Source organism: Pogoniulus pusillus (genome assembly GCF_015220805.1).
Source record: "Pogoniulus pusillus isolate bPogPus1 chromosome W unlocalized genomic scaffold, bPogPus1.pri SUPER_W_unloc_1, whole genome shotgun sequence".
NCBI lineage: Eukaryota > Metazoa > Chordata > Aves > Piciformes > Lybiidae > Pogoniulus > Pogoniulus pusillus.
This window is the reverse complement of record NW_026974535.1, coordinates 233,960-258,780: the sequence shown is the minus strand read 5'-3', so window position 1 is coordinate 258,780 and position 24,821 is coordinate 233,960. Positions and strand designations below refer to the sequence as shown.

Below are 24,821 nucleotides of genomic sequence, written 5' to 3'. Positions count from 1 at the left end.
CTGTGTTACTTTTAAGTTGTATATAACTGTATATATTTGTGTATACATATGCTTGTATATTATGCTAAGCTGTATATATAGCATTATTCTTTAATTTCCAGACATCTGAGTCTAGTCTGGGTGTTTTTCTTAAGTGTGGGGGGCAAGTAATACCCAAACCATCACATCTGACTACTTCTAAGTCTTCAGATAAAGTTCTAACTACAATTTAGGGCAGTAGAACATCAAGATAAATGACAACATAACAATTCAGTTTAAAAAAAGATAATTAAAAGCTCAAAAATTATTACTTATGTAAAAATATAAAGACACTGCTGTTCAGTTGGTAAAAGATTCAATTACTGCAAGATACAGTAATATTATTTGATATAGGATTTCTATTAAATAAATAAATAAAAGGATATGAATTGTTTTTTCTTGTCCATGGAAAAAAAAGTCAAGAAGTATCATATCTAACTGCAATAAAAAATATTCAGGCTAAATATTAGGAGAAAAGCTTTCAAGAACTAGCAATTTGAACAGGTTGCATGGCAAGAGTAAGGAAACTCCATTACTGTCATTTTAACAACAACAACAAATAGATGGAAGTTATTGGGAGTTATACTGGTACAGCTCATCCAACATGAGAGAAAGAAGATAGGAAGCCCTCAAGCCCTTTCCTTCTGTATTCTCCAAAAATCTCAAAATCTTCCTCTGGAAATCTTTCCAAGTTTTGTACTAAAGAAATTATTACTTATTTTGATTAGCAGACTATATTGACATTAATTTTCAAAGAGCATAACTTAATTTAAAATTCAAACTTAAAGAGATAGCATATGAAATGAAGAAAAACATACATTTGGGTGGCATTTTTGGATATGCAGCCCAGAAAGCAAATTGTATCCTGGGCTGCATCAAAAGAAGCACAGCCAGCAGTTTGAGGGAGGGGATTCTTTTCTGCTCCACTCTGGTGAGACCTCACCTGGAGTATTGTGTCCAGCTCTGAAGCCCCCAACACAAGGACATGGAGCAGGTCCAGAGGGCTGGAGCACCTTTCTTATGAAGACAGGCTGAGAGAGTTGGGGTTGTTCAGACTGGAGAAGAGAAAGATCTGAGGAGACCTTATAGCAGCCTTCCAGTATTTGAAGGTGGCCCTAAAGGATTGTTAGAGAGGGACTTTTTACAAAGACATGTAGCGATAGGATGAGTAGTGGCTTTAAGCTGAAAGAGGGTAGGTTTTGGAGTGACAGGAATTACAGGACAAGGGTAATGCCTTCAAACTTGGAAGAACTTGGATTTATATTAGACATTAGGAAGAAATTCTTTACCATGAGAGTAGTGAGGCACTAGAACAGGTTGCCAAGGGAAGTTGCAGAGGCTCCAAGTATGGAAGTATTAAAAGTCATGTTGGATGCAGCCTTGAGCAACCTGTTCTAGTGGAAGGTGTCCCTGCTGATGGCAGGAGAATTGGAAGTAGATGATATTTGTGGTCCCTTCCAACCCAAACCATTCTGATTCCATGATTCTGAGACAGATAGTTTTAACTTTCCACATAGTCTTTCAATAATTTTCAGGAAAGAATTCCACCACTTTCTCCGGAGCTTCAAATGTATCATGAAAAATCTCAGCTTTTGCTTGTTCCAGCTTGGAACTGCTGTATTCAGAAGCATCATTATGTAAAAAAATAAGACTTAAAGAAAGAAACAACACTGAATGCTTATTTTGGCCCTGTCAGAAAGGACACAAGTCCATGGGACCAGATAGGATCCGCCCAGGGGTACTTAAGGAGCTGGCAGATGTGCTCACCAAGCCACTCGCCATTATTTGTCAACAGTCCTGGCTAACTCAGGAGGTCCCAGCTGAGTGGAGACCAGCAAATGGGACACCCATCTACAAGAAGAGCCAGAAGGATGATACAGGGAACTATAGGCCTTTCAGTGTCATGGAAGGCCAAAGTAGGCCAAATTAGGCCTAAACATGTCCTGGCTTGCCCAGACATGTTTTCTGCTCTCCCTCTCTCTCTGTTGATGAGAGAAACAACTGTGGGAAGGAGGACAAAAGGCCTGGCCTCCACCGTGTCCCTCCAAACTTGTTTACAGGGTACCTGCATGTGTTTATACCCTTGTTTGTGTTCTGTCCTAAAAAGTAAAAGTAAGCCCTGGCTTCACATAATGTCTAACTGCCATTCTGATTGGCTGATCTGTGGTCAAAGCACCATTAGACTCGGGCTGTACTGATAAAAAAGAGATGAGCAGAAAAAGACAATGTACTGCTGTCATTGCTTCTGGCAGTGTTCTGCCTCACTGCCATAGCATCCTGTCATGCTCTGCAGCATTATGTCTGCTAATCTGTAAACTAGCTCTGTTACATAATAACAAGCCCTGGTACTTTGGGTTTATCTACCTGGAAACCTGCCTTAAGTTTACCAGGAATAGGCCTTAGATGCCTTCACACAATAGGCTTGCTTAGTCAGCACAACATTGTGCCCATCTGCACATCTGCAAGACATCCTGCCTACACCTCTGCAAGCCTCCATGCCAAGTCTGGAGCCAAGTGGAACCAAAGATCGTCTGCCTTTTTCCCATCACTCCTGTCAAGAGCCTGGGAAGATTTAGAAGCCTCTCAACATCAGACAAGATATCAACAAAACTCCCTCGAAGTGTTTGGATACCATCTGGGAACTGTAGTTAGTCCTGGGAATCCGGAAATTAGTATTTGTAAATACTCAAAAGCCTCTTTAGCAAAACTCTGCAAAATTCTCTAATTCCAGGTACCTTCTGCCATAAGCAGAAAGGAGCTTCTCAAGTCCCTCTACTGCGAAAGCTGTACAACTGACCACAAGAACCTCTTTCCAGTTCTGACAGTTTAATGTTTGCATTATTGCAATTCAGGAGGAAGTGATCAACAGCCTGTTATGTCACTTAGATGTGCACGAGTCTATGGGACCAGATGGAATCTACCCAGGGGTACTTAAGGAGCTGGCAGATGTGCTCACCAAGCCACTCGCCATTATTTGTCAACAGTCCTGGCTAACTCAGGAGGTCCCAGCTGAGTGGAGACCAGCAAATGTGACACCCATCTACAAGAAGAGCCAGAAGGATGATCCAAGGAACTACAGGCCTGTCAGTCTGACCTCAGTGCCAGGGAAGGTTATGGAGGAGGTCATCCTGAGTGCCATCACACAGCACATACATGACAACCAGGCAATCAGGCCCAGTCAGCAGAGGTTTATGAAAGGCAGGTCCTGCCTGACTAACCTGATCTCCTTCCGCAACAAGGTGACCTGCCTAGTGGATGCGGGAAGGGCCATGGACATTGTCTACCTGGACTTTACTAAAGCCTTTGACACTGTCTCCCACAGCACTCTCCTTCAGAAATTCATGGCACAAGGCTTGGATCAGTGACCTCCACACTGGGTAAAAAACTGGATGGCCAGGCCCACAGAGTGGTGGTGAATGGAGCTAAAGCTGGCTGGTGCCCAGTCACCAGTGGTGTCCCCCAGGGTTCAGTACTGGGGCCTGTCCTCTTTAATATCTCTATCCATGATCTGGATGAGGGGATTGAGTACACCCTCAGTGGCTGTGCTCATCTGCTAGAGGGTAGGGAAGCCTCACAGCAGGATCTGGCCAGGTTAGACTGATAGGCCAAGGCTAATTGTATGAAGCTCAACAAGGCCAAGTGTTAGGTCCTCCACTTGGATCACAACAACCCCATGGTAAGCTACAGATTTGGGGATGTGTGCTTGGAAAGCTGCAACTTGGAGAGGGACCTGGGGGTATTGGTTGATAGCTGACTGAGCATGAGTCAGCAGTGTGCCCAGGTGGCCAAGAAAGCCAATGGCATCCTGGCTTGTATCAGAAACACTGCGGCCAGCAGGAATAGGGAGGTCATCATCCCCCTGTACTCAGCATTGGTGAAGCCACACCTCAGGTATTGTGTTCAGTTCTGGGCCCCTCAATATAGGAAGGACATTCAAGTGCTGGAATGTGTCCAGAGAAGGGCCACCAGGCTGGTGATGGGCCTGGGAGCACATGGCCTACAAGGAGCATCTGAGGGAGCTGGGGTTGTTCAGTCTGGAGAAGAGGAGGCTGAGAGGAGACCTCATCACTCTCTACAACTACGTGAAGGGAGCTTGGAGTGAGGAGTGGCCCAGCCTCTTCTCCTTGATGACAAGTGACAGGACCAGAGGAAATGGTTTCAAGCTGTGCCAGGGGAGGTTTAGGATGAATGTTAGGAAATATTTATTTACTGAAAGCGTTCTCAAACACTGGAATGGTCTGTCCAGGGTAGTGATAGAGTCACTATCCCTGGAGGTGTTTGAGCAGTGTGTGGACCTGGCACTTTGGAGCATGATTTAGTGTTGACCCTTCACTGCTTGATCAAAGATCAGACTGAAGATCTTTCAGGTCTCTTCCAACCAGATATATTCTGTGATTCAGTGATATCTTTCAATAAATTTCTTCTACTTTTCTTTTGAAGGAGAGAGGGCAAGGTGATAGTTACTCTTAAGTGGTTTTGAGAATACTGAAGTCTGTACTACATATTTGAGAAGATTCCTAATTCTTCTTGCCCATTATACATTCAAAGACCAAGTGTAGAGTAATCTCTCTGGAGTAGTTCTGTATTTTTTTCTTAAGAATTTAACTTTTCCAATTTATTCAGAAAATAATCATGTGCCTAATAATAATTTCTGGAAGGAATATAACTTATTCTGGAAAAAGAGTGCAAAATTATATAGTTTCATATGGGTTCTTGCTGTTCCTTACAGATCTTTCCCCTAGGAGTTTAGGAAAGTGTATGAAAACAGGACTGTAAATATATGAACTTTCCTCTTTGGAGGAAAGGCCTTTCTTTATACAGATCTTTAGAAGTTGTCTGAAGTAAAAAAAGATATTATTTTTTCTTTATTGTAAGATTCTAGAGAAATGGGAAAGTAAAACAAATGAATAAAGGATTTTGATGAGGAATTGACCTTGCATAATGGATACCATCAAATATTTTATGAGCTCAACAGATAGAAAATATTTCATGTTAATTCTTCATACATACGATGAGTTTTCTATGAAAGCAGATGTGCTAACAGATAAGATGAAAGCAGAGACACTATTCAGTTTATATAGCTAGGAATATTATATTTACTTTAAAAAGAATGGATAAAGACCAGTCTAGAACTTCTGGATAAAACTTGAGCTGCTCTGGTACCTTTACTGAAGCAGAAGTGAGGTAAGAATTTCTGTAACAGAGAAATTTTAATTCATTAAGTGAATAACAAGCCAAAAGAACAAATACAGCTTCTGCCATCTCTCAAATATTTGCCTCAGTTGCAGAAGTCCCTGCTACTTCCATGTAAGAAGTAGAGAAATGCAGTCTGTAACTGTACCTTTGATAATTGCTTCACATTTCTGTTATGTAAGAAAGCTTAGATATTCTTCCTGTGATCTTTCTCTGGACTGATGATGTCTATTGCCATTATTTTTCTCCTCACAAACTAACAATCAAATATTTTGCTATTTTTCTTTATCAAGGTTTGTGACTTGTCAACCAAGTCAAGGACTACTGAGTGTAGATATTTACTGTTTGTTCATCACTGGAAATTTTATCAGCATAACTAATTGCTTTCACTCCAAATTCCAGGCCAAAACCTCACATATTCTAAGTAACACTGTAATTATGTACTTCTCTTCAACACATTTCTAAAATGCAGGATTAGAGGAAGTAAATGTCTGGCAAGATTTTTGCATCATTGAAAACTGTTTCTCTCAAATCAGGGTTCATTAATCTCCAAAAAGGCAAAATGGTAGCACAATGTATTTTGTACCAAGTTAAAAAACAACCACATTTATTTTTGCCATTTACACAAGTCTTATAAGTCCTTTAGCACAAGACTTTCTAAAATACTGATGCTGCTGGCGTGCTATACAAGTGCTTCTCACTTGCATTTGAGCCACATTTCTTCTATCACTGTTCAACACAGTATATGCCTACAGAAGATGAACCACAGAGATAATTTATCAGTCATAGGATAATTCAGTTAAGAAGAGATATCAGGTGGTCAATCCTCGTGCTCAAAGCAGCGTGAATGAGGTCACATTATCACAGAATCAGTCAGGGTTGGAAGGGACCACAAGGATCATCCAGTTCCAACCCCCTGCCATGGGCAGGGACACCCTACCCTAGACCAGGCTGGCCAGAGCCTCATCCAGCCTGGCCTTAAACACCTCCAGAGATGGGGCCTCAACCACCTCTCTGGGCAACCCATTCCAGGATCTCACTATTCTCATGGTGAAGAACTTCCTCCTCATCTCCAGTCTGAACCTACCCATCTCCAGCTTTGCTCCATTCTCCCCAGTCCTGTCACTCCCTGAGAGCCTAAAAAGTCCCTCCCCAGCTTTTTTGTAGGCCCCCTTCAGATACTGGAAGGCCACAATAAGGTCACCTGGGAGCATCCTCTTCTCCAGACTGAACAGCCCCAACTCTTTCAGTCCATCCTCATAGGAGAGATGCTCCAGCCCTCTGAGCATCCTCCTGGCCCTTCTCTGGACATGCTCCAGCATCTCCACATCCCTCTTGTAATGGGGACTCCAGAACTGGATGCAGTACTCCAGGTGGGGTCTCACCAGAGCAGAGTAGAGGGGGAGAATCACCTCCCTGGCCCTGCTGGCCACACTTCTGATGCAGCCCAGGCTCTGGTTGTCTTTCTGGGCTGCAAGTGCACACTTCTGGCTCATGCTGAGCTTCTCATCTGCCAGCACCCCCAAGTCCCTCTCCTCAGGGCTGCTCTCCAGCCTGGCACTGCCCAGCCTGGATTTGTGCTTGGGATTGCCTTGGCCTTGCACTTGGTCTTGTTGAACCTCATGAGGTTGGCTTATGCCCACCTCTGCAGCCTGTCCAGGTCCCTCTGGACAGATCCCTTCCCTCCAGCCTGTCTGCTGCACCACACAACTTGGTGTTGTCAGCAAACTTGCTGAAGGTGCACTCAGTGCCACTGTCCATGTCACTGACAAAGATGTTGAACAAGACTGGTCCCAGGACTGATCCCTGAGGGACTCCATTTGTCACTGGCCTCCACTTGGACATGGACCCATTGACAGCCACTCTTTGGGTGCAGCCATCAAGCCAGTTCTGTATCCATCTTGTGGTCCACCCATCAAATCCATATTTCACCAGCTTGGAGACCAGGATGTGGTGTGGGACAGTGTCAAAGGCCTTCCCCAGGTCCAGAGCAAGGTCAGATCCATTATGCAGGGCTTTATCCAGCCTGGTCTTGAAAACCTCCAAGGATGGAAAATGCACAGATTCTCCATGCTTTTCAGACACTTGACTGTCCTGACAGTGAAAAAGTTTTTCCTTACACCTGCTCAGAACCTCCCATTTCTATGTAAGTTCATTGTCTCTCATCCTTCCTCCACAACACTCTGAAAAATCTGAATCAAGTCTTCCTGGTGATCTTCTCATAGGAATGAAATGACTACTCTAAGGTCATGTCAGTCCATTGTGTATCATCGCATCCATCTCCCTCCACTCACCCCCCTAACATCTCAAAAAAATTCTCTTATCCGGAATGCACAAAACCAATAACTTCACCTTCTCTACAATCTCCCCCCATCTCCTGTTCTCCCTCTTCACCTAACCTGACCATCCAGAAAGACTAAATTTTCTTTCAGAACTGAAGAGAAGAAAGCACTGTTGCATCTTTTTGCTATTGCCATATAAATACATAAGCACTGAAACCCTAAATTAGCAAGAACATGTCTAAACTTCTACCTTGCTAAGTCTCATGAATCTCAGTCATTGCTTCTTAGAGATGTTAAAACCAGTATGTATTTCAGAACTCAGCATAAAGAATTATTTTCTTAGCTGACAATTCACCCTATTCCTTCTCCACAGCTAAGGCTTTCAAGTTTCATTTATGCTATATTGTATTCATTGAGATACTTTTAATTTCATGTTCTGATGATCACAATCAAGAAAGTCACTGCATGTTAAAAGACTTTTGGCCTAGTGAAGAGTTCAATACTCATAATGCTGCCTTCAAACCATTTCTACTGTAGAGCAACTGAAATCAGTCTTATAAAGAATTCAGTCCTCATGTTAGAAAGAATTTAAAATTCCATGAATTTGAGCTTTGTTTCAATGTATGATTTATCAGTTTTTGTACCTACAGAAATTTCTTCTGGATTGGGGATCAAAATAATTTTGTATCCAAAACTCAATGACATACTCTTTAGTACTATTGAAATAAAGAAGTTAGGAGAACTCAAATATCTCTTTAAAATATCTGTTCTTTAAAATTGTGGAAAAAATACATTTTTTTATATATATATATATATATATATATGTGTGTGACTACCTTTAAGGGTTCCATCACTTCCAGCTGGAGAGCAGACTGACTGTGGTGACCTCAAGGAAAAAGATGCAGCATTCCTTATTGAAGGATCGCCATCCTAAAGTGACAATTATTTTAAAAAAAGTATTATGAACATGAACACTTGATAAAATAAAGACTGAAATTAGTACACATCCTGGTAAAATGGACTGGATGAAAAAGTACACAACAAATATTAAAAAATATATATAAAAATCTTAGACTACTACATAGGCAACATTCCAGAGCAAAGTCAGTCTTATGAAGAATCTAGAATCAGATTATGTGCACAGAAATAAATCTATATATATGTCTTCTAGCTTAATAAGCACTTTAGGTTGACATTAAGATTCTATTTAGAAGATTTTTGTTACATACACTCATAAAGAACTAAAAAAACAGAAAGATTAAATCTATACAATACCAACTGAAAGAAATGGGGTATAAATACTAAGTTTTTTTTTAATGAAATCACCATTTTTTCACTTAACATACCGCTTAACGTTTATTAGAATGTCATCTTACTTTTTCAGTTAAGCAAACTAACACTTTACATTTACAACCTCCAGCATACATCAGGAGTGAACAAAATCTGTAGCACTCCCACTGCAGCAGCTGACAGAGATAGCAGCTAAACACTCCCTCTGAGAAGTGGCCAAACAGTCAATTTCCATATGCATATCAGTAGACTAGCAAATCTACATATTACAACTTGTGAAGGCATAGTTCACACTGCTTACAGAAAGGGAAAAAAAAGTTTTACATTTACAGACTGAAAGTGCTTTTAAGCACCTTTTAAGGTAAAGAACATAAATCTGTAAGATACCAGATTTCATCATTCACCATCCATAGGCACTTACAAAACAGTTCTGTTACCATTTTCTTCCTCCCTCTCACAGCAAAATTAATCTAAACCTCATGCTGTACTATTAATTATGCTTATTGTTTCAAAGCAAGAATACTTGCAAGACTTGTTGCCTTGAACTTGTCTTATGTGCAAAGAAATCTGATATTAATACTTGATACAATAAAAATATCAAAAATGTACATATGTTTTATACCAAGTTAAAATGATTTAATTTCCTGATGTATAAGTCACTCGTTTATTTAATATGTTCAAATTGTGAAGCAACTTTTTTTTCAGAAGTGACTTATCTTTGAAACATAATAAATCTCAAAAACCCTTTAATACTTGGGTTGGGGGAAACTTAAATATTAAGACAGAAGAGGTCCTCTATCCATGACCACCAGGAACACAGGCAAAAGTGCCTTCTACAAAATGACAGAATGACAGAAACATCCAGATTGGAAAAGCCCCTCAGGATCACCAAGTCCAACCTATAACCCTACTCGACAAGATTCACCTTAAACCATATCCCTAAGCACCACATCCAAATGACCCTTAAACACATCCAGGGCCAGTGACTCAAGCACCTCCCTGAGCAGCTCATTCCAGTGCCTGACTACTCTCTCCATGAAAAACTTTTTCCTAATATCCAATCTAAAGCTACCCAGTCTCAGCTTGAGGCCATCCCCCTTGTTCTGTCTCAAATTACCTGTGAGAAGAGACCAGCAGCCTCTCCACAATGTCGCTTCAGGTAGTTGTAGACAGCAATGAGATCTGCCCTCAGCCTCCTCTTTTCAAACTAACCATCCCCAGCTCCCTCAGTCACTCCTCCTAAGATTTATTCTCTAGGCCCTTCACCAGCTTTGTTGCCCTCCTCTGGACCCGCTCCAGCACCTCCACATCTCTCTTCTATTGTGGTGCCCAAAATGGAACACAGTACTCAAGGTGTGGCCTCCACCAAAGCCAAGTACAAGGGGACAATCACCTCCCTGCTCCTGCTGGCCACAGCATTTTTAATCCAAGCCAGGATGCCATTGGCCTTCTTGGCCGCCTGGGCACACTGCTGGCACATATTCAGCTGTCCGTCTATTGCAACCCCCAGATCCCTTTCTGCCAGGCAGCTCTCCAGCCACACTGCCACAAGCCTGTAGCGTTGCTTGGGGTTGTTGTGACCCAAGTGCAGGACCTGGCATTTGGCCTTGTTGAAACTCATCCATTAATGTTGGCCCATTGATCTAGCTAATCCGAGTCCCTCTGAAGAGCCTCTCTACCCTCATTCAAATCAACACTGCCACCTAACTTGGTGTTACCTGCAAACTTACTGATGAAACTCTCTAAGCCTGAATCAAGGTCATCAATAAAGATGTTAAAAAGAAGTGGTCCAAACACAGATCCCTGAGGAACACCACTAGTGACCAGCTGCCAACTGGATTTAACTCCATTGATCATCACTCTCTGGGCCCTCCTGTCCAGCCAGTGCTATATCCAGGAGACAGTGTGCTCATCCAAGCCATGAGTAGCCAATTTGTCTACAAGAATTTTGTGGGGAACAGTATCAAAGGCTTTTTGAAAGTCTAGGAATACAACATTGACAGCCTTTCCCTCATCCAGCAGCCAGGTGATCTTGTCATAGAAGGAGATCAGGTTGGTCAGGCAGGACCTGCCCCTCATGAGTCCACACTGACTTAGCCTGATCCCCTGCTTGTTGTCTATATGACCTATGATGGCATTTGAGATGACCTGCTCCATGACCTTCCCTGGTACTGAGGTCAGACTGACAGGTCTATAGTTTCCCAGATCTTCCTTTCTGCCCTTCTTGTAGACAGGTGTCACATTTGCTACCTTCCAGTTCATTGGCACCTCCCCAGTTATCCAGGACTTCTGGTAGATAATGGAAAGTGGCTTGGTGAGCACATCTGCCAACTCCCTTAGTACCCTTGGGTGCAACCCATCCAGCCCCACAGTCTTGCATACATCTAGGTGACGCAGCAGGTCAGTGACTGCTTCCCCATTTATTGTGATGTCCTCATTCCAATTCCCCTCCCTGACTCCTTCTTCACAAGGGTGGGTGCCCAGGGCCCTGCTGGACCCAGTGCTAAAGACCGAGGCAAAGTAGACATTAAGCACCTCAGCCTTCTCCTCATCCTTACTCACTGGGTTTCCCTCTGCATTCAATAGGGGATAGATATTTTCTCTACTCCTCCTTTTCTGTTAATGATTTTTTTTAATCTTTAACAGCTGTAGCTAGGTTAAGCTCTAGTTGTGCTTTGGCCCTCCTAATTTTCTCCATACATAGTTTTGCTACATCTTTATAGTCCTTGTGAGTGACATGCCCCCTGTCCCAAAGGCCATAGACTCTCCTTTTGTTCTTGAGGTCCAGTCTAAGGTCCCTATTTAGACAGGCTGGATGCCTTCCCTGCAAACTTGTCTTTCGACACACAGGCACAGCCTGCTCCTGTGCCTTTAAGACTTCCCTGTTGAAGTGAGTCCAAGCCTCCTGGACTCCTGAATTATTCAGGATAGCTTCTGAAAGGATTTTGTCCATTGGCCTCCTAAACAGGCCAAAGTTTGCCCTCCAGAATTCCAAGGTGGACGTTTTACTAACCCCTCTCCTTGTTTCCCCAGGGATAGAGAACTGAATCATTGCATGATTGCTGAGCCCCAGACGTTCTTCAATCTTTACTTCCCCCACTAGTTCTTCTCTGGTCACAGGAAGAAGATCCAGGAGGGCACCTTCCCTGGTTGGCTCTCTCACCAATTGTGTCAGGAAGTTATCCTCCACACACTCCAGGAATCTCCAGGGCTGTTCTTACTGCTGTATTGTATTTCTAGCAGACATCTGGGAAGTTGAAGTCTCCCACAAGAACAAGGGGTAGTGATTGTGAGACCTCTCTCAACTGCTTATAAAAAACTTTATCTACCTCTTCATCCTGATTGGATGGTCTATAGCGTATTCCCATCACAGTATCTCCCTTGCTGTGCTTACTTCTGATTCTCACCCATAATTACTCAACCCTATCATCACTTTCATTATTTTGTGTAGTTTCATATGCTTCCCTAACAGAAGGCCAGTCCATCACCTCTTGCCTATCTCTTCTGAAGAGTTGCTACCCTTCTATTGCAGCACTCCAGCTGTGTCATCCCACCAGGTTTCTGTGATGGCTGTTACATCATAGCTACCCTCTAATACAATGGCCTCCAGCTCCTCCTGTTTATTGCCCATGCCACGTGCATTGGTATATAAACATTTCTGGAGGGGGCTGAGCACATTGTTTTAAACCTTGAGGTGGGGGAAGTCCTACTGGTTGTCTAAGATACCAACACACTGATCCACAAGTGATGGACTACTACCTCCAGTGTTCTCAGCAAGGCCAGCTACATCCCTGACCCCTTTGAAACTAATTAAACAGAGTAACTAGTTAGATTACCTTTCAGGTAAATATGCCATTCCTACCATAGCTGACAAGTTTTCTGAGCTTGTTTATTGTTTCCTAGTTCAGAACTTCATCAAATGGAGAAATGTAAGCACAAATTTGTAACCTAGGCATGATCTCAATTTTATAAAACAATGGTCCTTAAATTGAGTATATGCGCACTCAAGAGTATATTCACTGATTTTGTAAAATTATACTATTGCAAATACACAATATCCTCTATCTATCCATAATTTTTAAAGAAAAAAATCCTAAGATAAACACTAAACAATAATTGAAGTTTTCATGTTTTATGACTGAAGAATCTTCATAAGTACCTGTGCCAAAGGTCACACTGGTTCTGAAAAGCTACAAAATTATTAATGTCCCTTTGAATTAAGCTTATTGTTCCAAATTCTTCAAACTGTTTTTTACATGATATCTTCTAAAATCAGCTTTTAAAAGGTATAATTACATTTTATTTTTAGTAGCTCTCCAATTAAACTGAACGATGATGGTATACTTTGTTCTCATAGTATATCAGTTTTGAACAAGTTTAATTTCTAAGTTTTCATGAACTAGGATGTGGTTGCACTGCTTCCTCATGAAATATTCTCCTAATATTAAAGTTGCCCTCCTAATAAAGATTTTGTTGAAAGTGTACCTTTAACATCCACACTTAATATTCAGAACATCATCTTATTTTGAAGAATTTCCATTGGTGAAGTACAGACTGATAAAAACATCCTAGGACTGTGTATTTTGATGGATTCTTTCATTAAAAATCTCTCTTAAGATACTACTTTGTAGCTAATATTTTCATTTAGGATAATACTTGCATTAAAAAAAAACACAAAACCCCTTCATAAAACTAATAACTTCGAGTTCTTCTGTATTAATCCTGGTAACGGATTTAGGGATCTTGGTGTTAATAGTACACTTGTTGAATCCAATGCTTTCTTTCTTTTTTTTTTTTTTTTTGCTTTCACAAGGTAATTTAGGAAGACAAGAGTTGTCCACAGTTTCTGTAAGCTAAATAAAACATACACATAAACTAAAAAGAAAAAAAAGGCCCACTTGCCACCAGGTTTTGATGAAAAATTTTAACTACTGGGAGAAAGTTGCTGGGTTTATTCCTTTACAGTTAAGATTTCAGCAAGAATCTCTCCCACATTAACTGAAATCACAATGGGAAAACATAAAAAAAACCAAATCCACAATAGACCAGTAAGGAAAAAGTGTCAAAAGGAATTTTTGCCTTTGACAACACTACTATATTACCCAATAGGTTATCCAAATACATGAAGTCTAATTGACAGTTAAGAGATTCTTCTGAAAGAAAAGTTAGCTATACTCCTATTTAGAATCCAGTATTGTTTGCATCAACATATTGTTAGAACAAATGCAGAAACTCTACCATTTCTTTAAAACAAACATGAATAAGATTTTTTACTTTTGCTAAGCTATCAATGTTACAAACTGTTCCAAAGGAAAGAGAGAGCTAGGAAAAAATTAAAACGTGTGCATTAAAGTTGCAGGGTTGAGTGGACACATCTAAATCTGAATTCTATTTTTAGTGGTTTTATTCATTAATAATAACATCATAACATATCTGATTTAAAGCAGCTAAACACATACTTGTTTTATCATAGAAAATATATTCTTTATCTTAATAAACTGATCTAGGTAACATACATCACTACTTAGCCTATGCACCATCTGTAGGTAGTCATCATTTGAGCCATGCCTGGAATTATCAGCATGATGATTAGCTGAATTTCCAGACAATTGACTTGAAACTTTATTTTCATGGAGATTCCTCATCCCAGCTGTGACAATGGGACTGGATACTGAAGCTGAAATACAAAATAAATTATAAACAACTATACTGATAGAGTCACACAGTCATTAACTTTCAAAAATTTCACAGAAAATATCATAGAATCATAGAGTCAACCAGGTTGGAAGAGACCTCCAAGATCATCCAGTCCAACCTATCCCCCAGCCCTATCCAGTCAACTAGACCATGGCACTGAGTGCCTCATCCAGTCTTTTTTGAAGACCCCCAGGGACGTTGCCTCCACCACCTCCCTGGGCAGCCCATTCCAATGCCAATCACTCTCTCTGTGAAGAACTTCTTCCTAACATCCAGCCTAGACCTACCCTGGCACAACTTGAGACTGTGTCCCCTTGTTCTATTGCTGGTTGCCTGGGAGAAGAGGCCAACCCCCACCTGGCTACAATGCCCCTTCAGGTAGTTGTAGACAGTAATAAGATCACCCCTGAGCCTCCTCTTCTCCAGGCTAAACAGGCCCAGCTCCCTCAACCTCTCCTCATAGGGTTTGTGCTCCAGGCCCCTCACCAGCTTTGTTGCCCTTCATGTTCCAGCACCTCAACATCTTTCTTGAATTGAGGGGCCCAGAACTGGACACAGTACTCAAGGTGTGGCCTGACCAGTGCTGAGTACAGGGGAAGAATAACCTCCCTTGTCCTACTGGCCACACTGTTCCTGATGCAGGCCAGGATGCCATTGGCTCTCTTGGCCTTGTTAAATCTCATCCCATTGGCCTCTGCCCACCCATCCAGCCTGTCCAGGTCCCTCTGCAGGGCTCTCCTACCTTCCAACAGATCAACACCTGCTCCTAGCTTGGTGTCATCTGCAAACTTACTGATGCTGGACTCAATGCCCTCGTCCAGGTCATCAATAAAGATATTGAACAGGACTGGGCCCAGTACTGATCCTTGGGGCACACCACCAGTGACAGCTGCCAACTGCATGTGGCACCATTCACCACCACTCTCTGGGCTCTGCCATCCAGCCAGTTCTTGATCCAGCACAGACTGAATCTGTCCAAGCCATGAGCTGACAGCTTGGCTAGGAGCTTCTTGTGGCAGACAGTGTCAAAGGCTTTGCTGAAGTCCAAGTAGACTACATCCACAGCCTGCCCCACATTCACCAGGCAGGTAACCTGATCATAAAAGGAGATCAGGTTGGTGAGGCAGGACCTGCCCTTCCTAAACCCATGCTGGCTGGGCCTGATCCCTTGGCTATCCTGTAGGTGCTTTGTGATAGCACCCAAGATGACCTGTTCCATGACCTTGCCTGGCACTGAGGTCAGGCTCACAGGTCTGTAGTTTTCTGGCTCCTCCTTACGACCCTTCTTGTGAATGGGCATCACATTGGCCAGCTTCCAGTCTTCAGGGACCTCTCCAGTGAGTCAGGACTGCTGATAAATGATGGAGAGTGGCTTGGCCAGCTCAGCTGCCAGCTCTCTCAGCACCCTAGGGTGGATCCCATCCGGTCCCATGGACTTGTGAGGATCCAAATGATGCAGCAGGTCCCTTACTGCTTCCTCATGGATTACAGTGGGACTATACTGGTCCCTGACTCCATCCACCACTTCAGGAGTCCAGCTGTCCTGGAGACAAGCTGTCCCACTAGTGAAGATTGAGGCAAAGAAGGTGTTAAGCACCTCTGCCTTTTCCTCATCCTTTGTCACTCTGTTCCCCTCTCTATCTAACAAGGACTGGAGGTTGTCCTTGGCCCTTCTCTGCCATTCAGATATTTAAAGAAACACTTTTTATTTTCCTTGACAGCCATCAAGGAAAAAAGTGGTGTCCTGGTTTGAGCTAGAACAGAACTAATTTTCTTCAGTGATTTTACTTTTCAGCTCAGTCTCTTCTCAGTAACTGCACTTTCTTCAGTTAATGGCATGTTTGCACAGACAGTGACTGCTTCTAGCAGTGATAACTCTCGATGTTAGTACTAAGGTTAGAACCAAGAGCTGGTGAGCAAGCCAAGGTCACTGCTAAGTCTTATGCCCCATATTGGGGTGCCATAAAGTAAAGGGCTGCACATGCAGGGAGGAGCAGACAGGACAGGTGACTCTGAACTGACCAACAAGGGATTCCATTCCATATACATCATATTCTGCATAAAACTGAGGGTTCAAAAGGGCCAAGCTCTCCTCTTAGACAAGAGGACTCTGTCCATTCTGTCTTTGATCCCAATCCATAAATTCCTGAATCTAGTTCCTGAATCCAGCTCCTGAATTCAGCTCCTGTATGCCACTGAGTCCAGTCTGGGAATTCCCCAGTGCCTGCCCACAGCATCAGTAATGATGGTGTTGTAATTGTCATCAGGGGGATTCGATTCAATACTGGGTTTGTATCTGTCTCTATCTATTTCATTTTATTGTTATTTTCATTAAAGCAGCTTTAGTTTTCCAATTCTGTCTTATTCCCTTTCTCTTCCCCTTTAGGAAGGCATAGAGGTCACTCTTAGGAAGGCATCTGTCACTCATTTAGTGGCAGCCCAGCACTAATCCTTGACAAGTGGATATTAATGAGATGGATGCAAGAGATCTGGAATCTGAACAACTTTCTTAATTGAATCCTTTTTCTGCAGATATCTTGAATAAAATTACTTATCTACAGTATCAATTTTCAAGAGGACTTAAAACTAAATTCCATTTTAGTTTTAAGTCCTCTTGAAAATTGATACTGTAGATAAAATTTAGCTTCTCTCAAAAAAAAAATAGCTTCTCAACATCTATCCTAATTAGAGTCAGTATCATATTCTTATAGATTATAGAAAACTTTATTTACTATCTTTAGTAACTTCCACAGTATTCATTACACACACAACATTACATACAGAACAGCTATATAAATTCTAAGCATGCTGCTAAACTTTAAGAGAGTATTTAAAAGAATCCAAAGAGAATTTTGTTTATAAAAAAAAAAGCCTAGATACTTAATGCTCATGTTGTTCAAGAAAAGGGAAAATCAAAGATATTAAATCATTCTGAAAGTCATTTTTGTCAATTACTGAATAACTTGAGCATAATTCTAGCCAATTTAGGCTAGTCTACACTACAAAGATTTGGTAAGACTAAATAAGTTAGCACCAAAACTTATGTTGCACCGGCAAAATTAGGTTTTCACTAGTACAGAGCAATGATTATCAAAGCTAATGAATAAAAGTGGGGCTTTTTTGTTTTGTTAATTCTATTGTCATGTATAAGTGACAACTATGTAAAATGAGTGTGCATAGGGGAGGAATAGTGCAATATGAACATGTGCTTTACAATTTCTTTTTACTTTTTTTTTTTTAAAGTGTACACTACAACTCTGTATAGTCAGATAAGTAAGATAAAAAATACCCTATCAACTCAAAGACTTTCATTAAGCATGTGACTCCTTCAAAGAAGTTAGAGAGCCATGAAACATGCACACGAAGGTAAAGTTGATGTGAAATAGGAGAATAAAACATCACAGGCTTACCTTGCTGCATCTGAGGATGTGGTGTATAGCTAGGTGGATGTGAATATGACATGTATCCTGCAGGACTTTGAGGAGCATATGGACTAGGCACTGGACTGTTCTGTTGTGCCAAAAATCTGTTACCAGAGCTTGTCTGTGGTGGCACGAACCGGCTAAAGATAAAATTAACAGAGTTTTTTAAATTTGGAAAAGAAAAGGTAGACAAAATTTATTATTTCTTTTGGAATACTATACCTTTGAAACATTATAACTTCTGTAAGAGACAAAATTCTAACGTAATCAAGAAAACCCTTCAAAAGGTGTATTTTAAGATATCAATATCTTCCCAACTTCAATTATTACTTAAGAGCCACAGTTTGGGTACTGCATTAGTAAAAGTAAAGCATTGAATAAAAAGCATTCCTAAGACCTAGGCAAACAAAGATATAACACAAATATTTATTAAAATAAGATCTGCATATTTACTAAAACAAGACATGCAATTTTCAAAAGTTGGTCATAGAAGTTTGAATGAAAGTGACAGCTAAGATTTAATTATCATATTAAATTAGCTTACTAGGATTAACAAGGAGTTAGGTAAGGACCTGAGCCAAAGTTCACTGTATACAACTTACTCTTTCTCTAGCTTTATCTTAGACTCACCCTAAAGACAGGAAGCCATAAAAATAAAATAAGCTTGTGACAGTAACATGTATATATTATAACTTACATTTTTATATGATCTTTTCAAAATAAATAAAAAAAAAACCTTCAGAAAGTACAATATATGCTTTCACAATCCTCAGCTCTAATAGCAATTCTACAAAGATAAGTGTCCATAGAAAGAAATAGTATATACACAAGGATTTTGAGACTTAGCACACTGTAATATTCGCAGTTCAAAAATCCTCTTTGATATCACTTTTTAGATATAAAAGTAAAAAAGTATACTGTGTTTGTGCAAATACAGAGCATTTCATTTCCCAAAACAATTATGCTAACTTGAAATTAAATAAGTTTATTTTAATAATGATATCTACTAATTGGAGATTAAATCCGTTAAAGAACAGTAACTGGATTGAAACTACATGCAGAACTCTTCCCTCTAGTCCAGAGTACTATATTATATTAACAAAGGCTTGGATTATAGGTACATGCTACTTGCTGACACTCAAAGTTTGAAAAAGACTAAGAAAGTTGGTGAGGAAGGTGCTGGAAGACTGACCAACTTCTGGGCCTCCTCTGAGCAGCCTTTTGTATAACTGTTACAGCAGCACTCTATGCTTTTACAAGCCTTCTTTCCCACCCTTCTGTTGCATTAGTACTGTTATACATGCCAGAACACATAGCATCTTCTCTCTTATCCTCTTGCCACCAGTCTCAGTCTCTGTCATAGGTAGAGAAGAGCTGGAGGGGTGGCAGGAGGCAGGGAGATTCCTTAAGCATGAAAGAAGGTTTGCCAAAATTATGGGAAGGAGAGAGAATGGGGATCATGACTACTCAATACAAACATTAAAGCACTAACAAAAACATGCTGTCTTTGCCAGCTGAAGAAACTCACCCTGCTGTCAGACACCCAAAATTTGTCTTGACACTGATCATTTTCCATTCACATACTTGCAACAAGAACTGACTGTCACCACAAGAATAATTTGCAGTTTGCTGCCCATACCACCCCATTTAAAAGAAAGCATTACCTGGAAGGGCTATGTGAGATGGTGGTTTGTTGATAATTGGAAGATGCAGGACTACCTCGCATGGAATTCTGAGAAATATTAAACTGCGACATCATCATTCCTATTAAGAAGACAGCAGCATTATTTTAAAAACATTTCCTCATTTCAGAAATTATTTTATACAAAGAGATTATATTACAAATGTTAATGTCATCTACCTATGACTGTTAGAAAATATTTTTTTAAAAGATCAATTCCATGTAATATGTCCATTTTACATTATGACATATAGAGTGCTTCCTAAAGATATTTATAAATTGAATTAATACTGCAATGGTAGTTCCTTCCTCTGTTCCTTAGCCAAAAATCTGCTAGTAAATACAAACATTTTATAACAAGATGTGTACTCCATGTTCCAGATTGGTGTGTACACATTGTGGGAATAAGTAAAAAATTTGGAAACTTCAGAAGTCAGAGTAACACAGAAAACTTCTCTCTCATTTTTAAAACAAGTACACCAAACAATCATATCTTGTGCTGCTCAGCCCAAGATTCTCACTGCTCCCATGCCTTAGTCATTCCTTTCTACCTAGGGACAAAAGCTTTCTATTCCATCTCCACCACACTTATAAGGAAAGTTATCAAAGAAAATGCTGAAACATTCTCAATTGCAAAGAATCACCAATGTCCCACCTGTAGGCTCCCATAGCCTGTAAATTCCCACAGTCATGCTTTGGAAATTCAGAATGGCAAGATGTCAAGCCACAAGTACCAATGTGCTTGAAATCAACTCACATCTTTATTATGGAGATTTTAAAAGGGGTTTTTTTCCCCCTCTCTTCAACACAGGTATAAAGAATTTCCTCAGTGCTACATGACACTGGAAGTTGAAGTGGTGCAGGTACACAAAAACTTATGACTTTTAACCAGATGGATTCTGATAACATAATTAAATGTCTTGAACCTAAACCAGCATCAGAATTCACATGCACACTACAGATTGGGAAGCCACAGCAAGTGGTCCACAGCCATGGGTAAAAACACACCAGTACAGCAAATATTTTAAACTAAAGGTTAGATGAGAAGACTGATACTAGTAGTCAGTCAAGTGTTTGAGAGCCATAAATTTCAATTATTGCAATATTCACACAAAGCAATGTGTTGTTTTTTTCATTTTTGAAAAAATTCCTCCTCTTCCTTGCCTCTCCCCAGCAGAGAAGAGATGGGATAATCCCCAAGGAATGCAGGTTACTACTTCATTTCTGCACTCCATTAGCAGACTAATATAAACTAAAACTAGACCAGAACAGGAGTGAAAATTCCACGTTGTGTGATAAGCAAAAAACAAACACCCCCCACCCCAACATAAACCAAGCACACAAAAAGCCTCCATACTTCAGTATAGAAAACATTTCATTGTTCCAAGTAAGAGAAGGGGACTCAATTCCTGCAAAACTTGTTTAAAAGGACACTGGTTGCCTCACAAAGAGGAAAATGAGGAAGAAAATCCAGGTATTTTGTGTTGGAGTCAGCACACAGCATGCTCACTGCCTACTCACCTCTTACTGACACTTTCACCACAGCTAGGTAGTCAAACTACTAATCCTTAACATTCACATACAGAAAAAAAACTGACAGAAAGTCCTTATATGAATATCACAGAATAAATGAATGCTAGGGGCTGGAAAGGACCTTAAAAGATTATCTAGTCCAACTCGCCTGCCAGAGCAAGATCATCTATACCAGATCACACAGGAAAGCATCCACACAGGTTTTGAACATCTCCAGAGATGGAAACTCCACAACCCCGTTGGGCAGCCTGTTCCAGTGTTCTGTCACTCTCATGGTGGAAATTTTTTTCCTCATGTTTCCATGGAACTTTTTATGCCTCGACTTCCACCAACTGCCCCTTGCTCTGTCATTGGGCATCACAGAAAAGAGCCTGACTCCATCCTCTTGGCACTCACACTTTACATATTTATAAACAATAATGAGGTCACCCCTCAGTCTTCTCCGCTCCAAGCTAAAGAGCCCCATCTCCCTCAGTCTCTCCTCATAAGGAAGATGTTCCACTGTGTGGGGAATTTTGTAGGGGCTGTTGCTTTGCAATCGATATGTAGGCGATTGGAACACAGCGGGTAAGACACCGCTCAGCCCATGGACACTGTGTCCGCTTCGTGCTTTCTATGAAAAAAAGCAGAGTTGGCCTGAGGATGTTGCGTCCTTGTGGTACAGCTGTGCAAAGTAAAACAAGTAATGAATCAGTCATGAATATACCTTAGAACAAAGGATCTGCACATCTGGAAATGTAGGGTTTGATATATGAGCACACGTACTGCTTATAAAAATACCTTTTTGTATCTACTAATGATTATGCTTTAAACCACAAAAATGTATTGCATGGACCAATTAGAAATCGACATGTAATCCTGTAATAGTATAAACAGCCTTCTGATTTGTGTATTAAACGTCTTACATTTACAATCCATATTGGATTCTGTAAGTCCATTTCCTCAACTTTGGGAATAGTCAGCATGCTAACAGCGACTAACAGCGACATCTGGTGACCCCCGACGTGATCAGCAAGAGACCTGATACCCGGGAAGAGAGCTGAGCTGAGACTGCAAAGCGAGGAATAAGAAAAGAAACTCCGCGGCGGCTGCGGCCGAGTGTCCGAGAGAGGCGTGAGTGGTACCACGGATTTTCGACTCAGCGGGTGAGTCGGCTGCCTTGAGCAGGGAAAAGGCGCAGAATGGGGAATACGGCCCCGGGAGTAGAAAAGGCTACTGTTGAAGCCTTGTTGAAATTTGGACAGAAAGCTGGAGACCCGCTGGATCGGGCTCTAGTGACAGATTTGTTGTCTTGGGCATGCCGTAGAGGCTTACTCAAGGAAACTGCACAAGTTTTTAAAGACGAGACGTGGAAGCATATAGGGGAGGAAATATGGGAATCTGTCCAGACTGATAATAAAGAAGCAAAAAGACTTGCTTCAACCTATCGACAGATCAGTCTCTTAGTACAAAAAATAGGAGCGGAGGCAGAAGTTGAAGCAATAATTCAGACCATCTTGAAAGACGCTAAAAATAAAGTAACATCGGGATCGGGGGCGGAGACAAAAACTGCCGCGGAGACAAAAACTGAGATAAAAACTGTTTGCCCTGTTACCCAAGGTCCTTACGATTATCTCATTCCTGATTGGGACCCCGATAAGAGAGCGGGAGGTTCACAAGTCCCCGAGCCTATGGAAGTGGGACAAGCGGCACCATCAGCTCCGCAAATAGATCCTTCGACTGTCCCTCTGCCTCCTGAGGAAGAGGAGTTAAAGACTCTTTTACATGAGCAGGCAGATGCAATGACTGAACTATTGAATGAGATGCAACGGTTGGATAAAGGTTCCAAATCAAGGGTGGTTAAAGAGAGTTATCGCAAGGCACATAAGTCTATTGTTGAAGGTCTGAAAAATATTGAGAATCAATTAACAAAGATTGAGTCTGGTAATTGTGTTCACCCTGCTGCTGTTACTGAAGAGAAGAATGCAGATGGTAAAATGTCAGTGGAAAGGGTTCGTCAACGGGTGTTACAAAGTATCAGAGATGGTGAAATGAACATAGAGGAGGGCGATTGGTATTTGCGGTCTAAGTATGGTTCAGAAGCGAGACTGTCTGCGGAGGATAAGAGAAAGCTTGCCGATTGGTTTGCATTGTATCCTCAGTATAAAAGGAAAGAGGGTTCAGCAAGCGGAATGGTGGATGATGTCTGGAAGTGGTGGAGAGGGAAAGCGAATGAGGAAAAGTCAAAGGAGACTCCTAAACAGAGAAATTCTGATTACATTCCAAAAGATCCCAACTTTGACATGTCAAACCGGTGGAAGGGAGTCATAACCAATGCTGAAATTACTGGGGATTTTCAGTTTACAGCTGCACCAGTAACTATTGATAATAATGGACAGAGAAACTGGCAGCCTATAGACTGGACCACAGTTGCCAAAATACAGAAAGCAATTTTAGATTATGGAATAGACAATCGACTGGTCAGAAGACAGATGGAAACATTTATAAAACATCAGACACTAATACCCACAGACATTAAACATCTGTTTGAACTGATGCTGGGACCTACGAGTTATATGATGTTTGTTAACAAGTGGCAGGAAAGATTAGAGCAGAAGCAGCTTGATAACTTGACATTGCCGCATGGAGATCCCTTACGGGTGGCCTCCCTAGAGCAACTGATGGGGAACGGTCAGTACGTTGACCCACAGCGGCAAGCTGCGCTAGACTTGTGAATTCTGGCTCAAAGCAAAGTGGCTGCCTTTGAAGCTTTCACCAGTTTGCCACAGGTCAGCACTCCAAAACAACCATACTTGCAAATTAAACAGAAAGATACTGAGTCATTTATGGCATTTGTTGACAGAATTACAGAAGGTGTTGAAATGGCACCTGACATTCCAGCCAACATGAAAGAGACATTGATAAAAGAGATTGCTATGCAAAACGCCAATGCTGCTTGTCGGAGGTTAATTGCCACTTTACCCCCTGCTGCTTCTTTACTGCAAATTGTGGAGCAATGCTCTCGAGCCCGGATGGAAGAAGAGAAGGAAAAGGCTCGAATTCATGCCTCTGCATTAGCGGCTGCATTGTCCAAATGCTCGCCACAAGGAAAGGGGGACAGGGGCTCAAATCCTGTATGTTTTAAATGTGGACAGACGGGACATTTTAAAAAGCATTGTCCTACAATTAAAGCTGTTACTAACCAAGTATCGTCGATGAGTTCTCCATTCGCAGGTACCTGCAACAAGTGTGACAAGTTCGGACACAGAGCGTCAGACTGCAAATCCCGATTTAAGAAGGATGGAACACCTCTTGTGCCCCAGCAGGGAAACGGGGGAGGCCGCGTGGGGGGCGTGGCTCAGACCTCATCTTAAGCGACCGAACCCCCCACAACGGAGGCTGCCTCGACGATCTACTCGCCGCCACCAGAGGGAGCGCTGGCCTCGATTTGGTCGTAAGTGAAACAATAACAATCACAACACAGGAGGTTACACTAATCCCTACTACCAGTAAAGGACCATTAGGGTATGGACTTTCTGCCTTGCTAATAGGTAGATCTTCAGCTACAAGAACTGGAATTTTTGTACAACCAGGATTAATCGATAGTGACTTCACAGGAGTTATTCACATTATGGTTAATGTTTTTACACCACCAATTACCATTCCAAAAGGCAGTAAGATAGCACAATTGATTCCTTTCAAAGCCTGTGTACCACATTCAACACC

At 41.4% G+C, this 24,821-nt stretch overlaps 1 protein-coding gene across 3 annotated transcripts in view; it reads right to left on the bottom strand.

Moving 5' to 3' along the window:
* LOC135173778 (nipped-B-like protein) overlaps positions 1–24,821 on the bottom strand; it is a 265,346-nt gene that overhangs the window by 156,821 nt on the left and 83,704 nt on the right. For 2 of the 3 annotated variants that reach the window (XM_064140921.1, XM_064140922.1), the window contains 4 exons: positions 19,567–19,666; positions 17,891–18,042; positions 14,300–14,460; positions 8,330–8,423 (listed from right to left, as the gene is read on the bottom strand). In XM_064140921.1, the coding sequence (XP_063996991.1) occupies positions 8,330–8,423; positions 14,300–14,460; positions 17,891–18,042; positions 19,567–19,666 (507 nt within the window). The remainder of the gene's footprint in view (positions 1–8,329; positions 8,424–14,299; positions 14,461–17,890; positions 18,043–19,566; positions 19,667–24,821) is intronic. The other variant, XM_064140923.1, reaches the window with a different exon arrangement.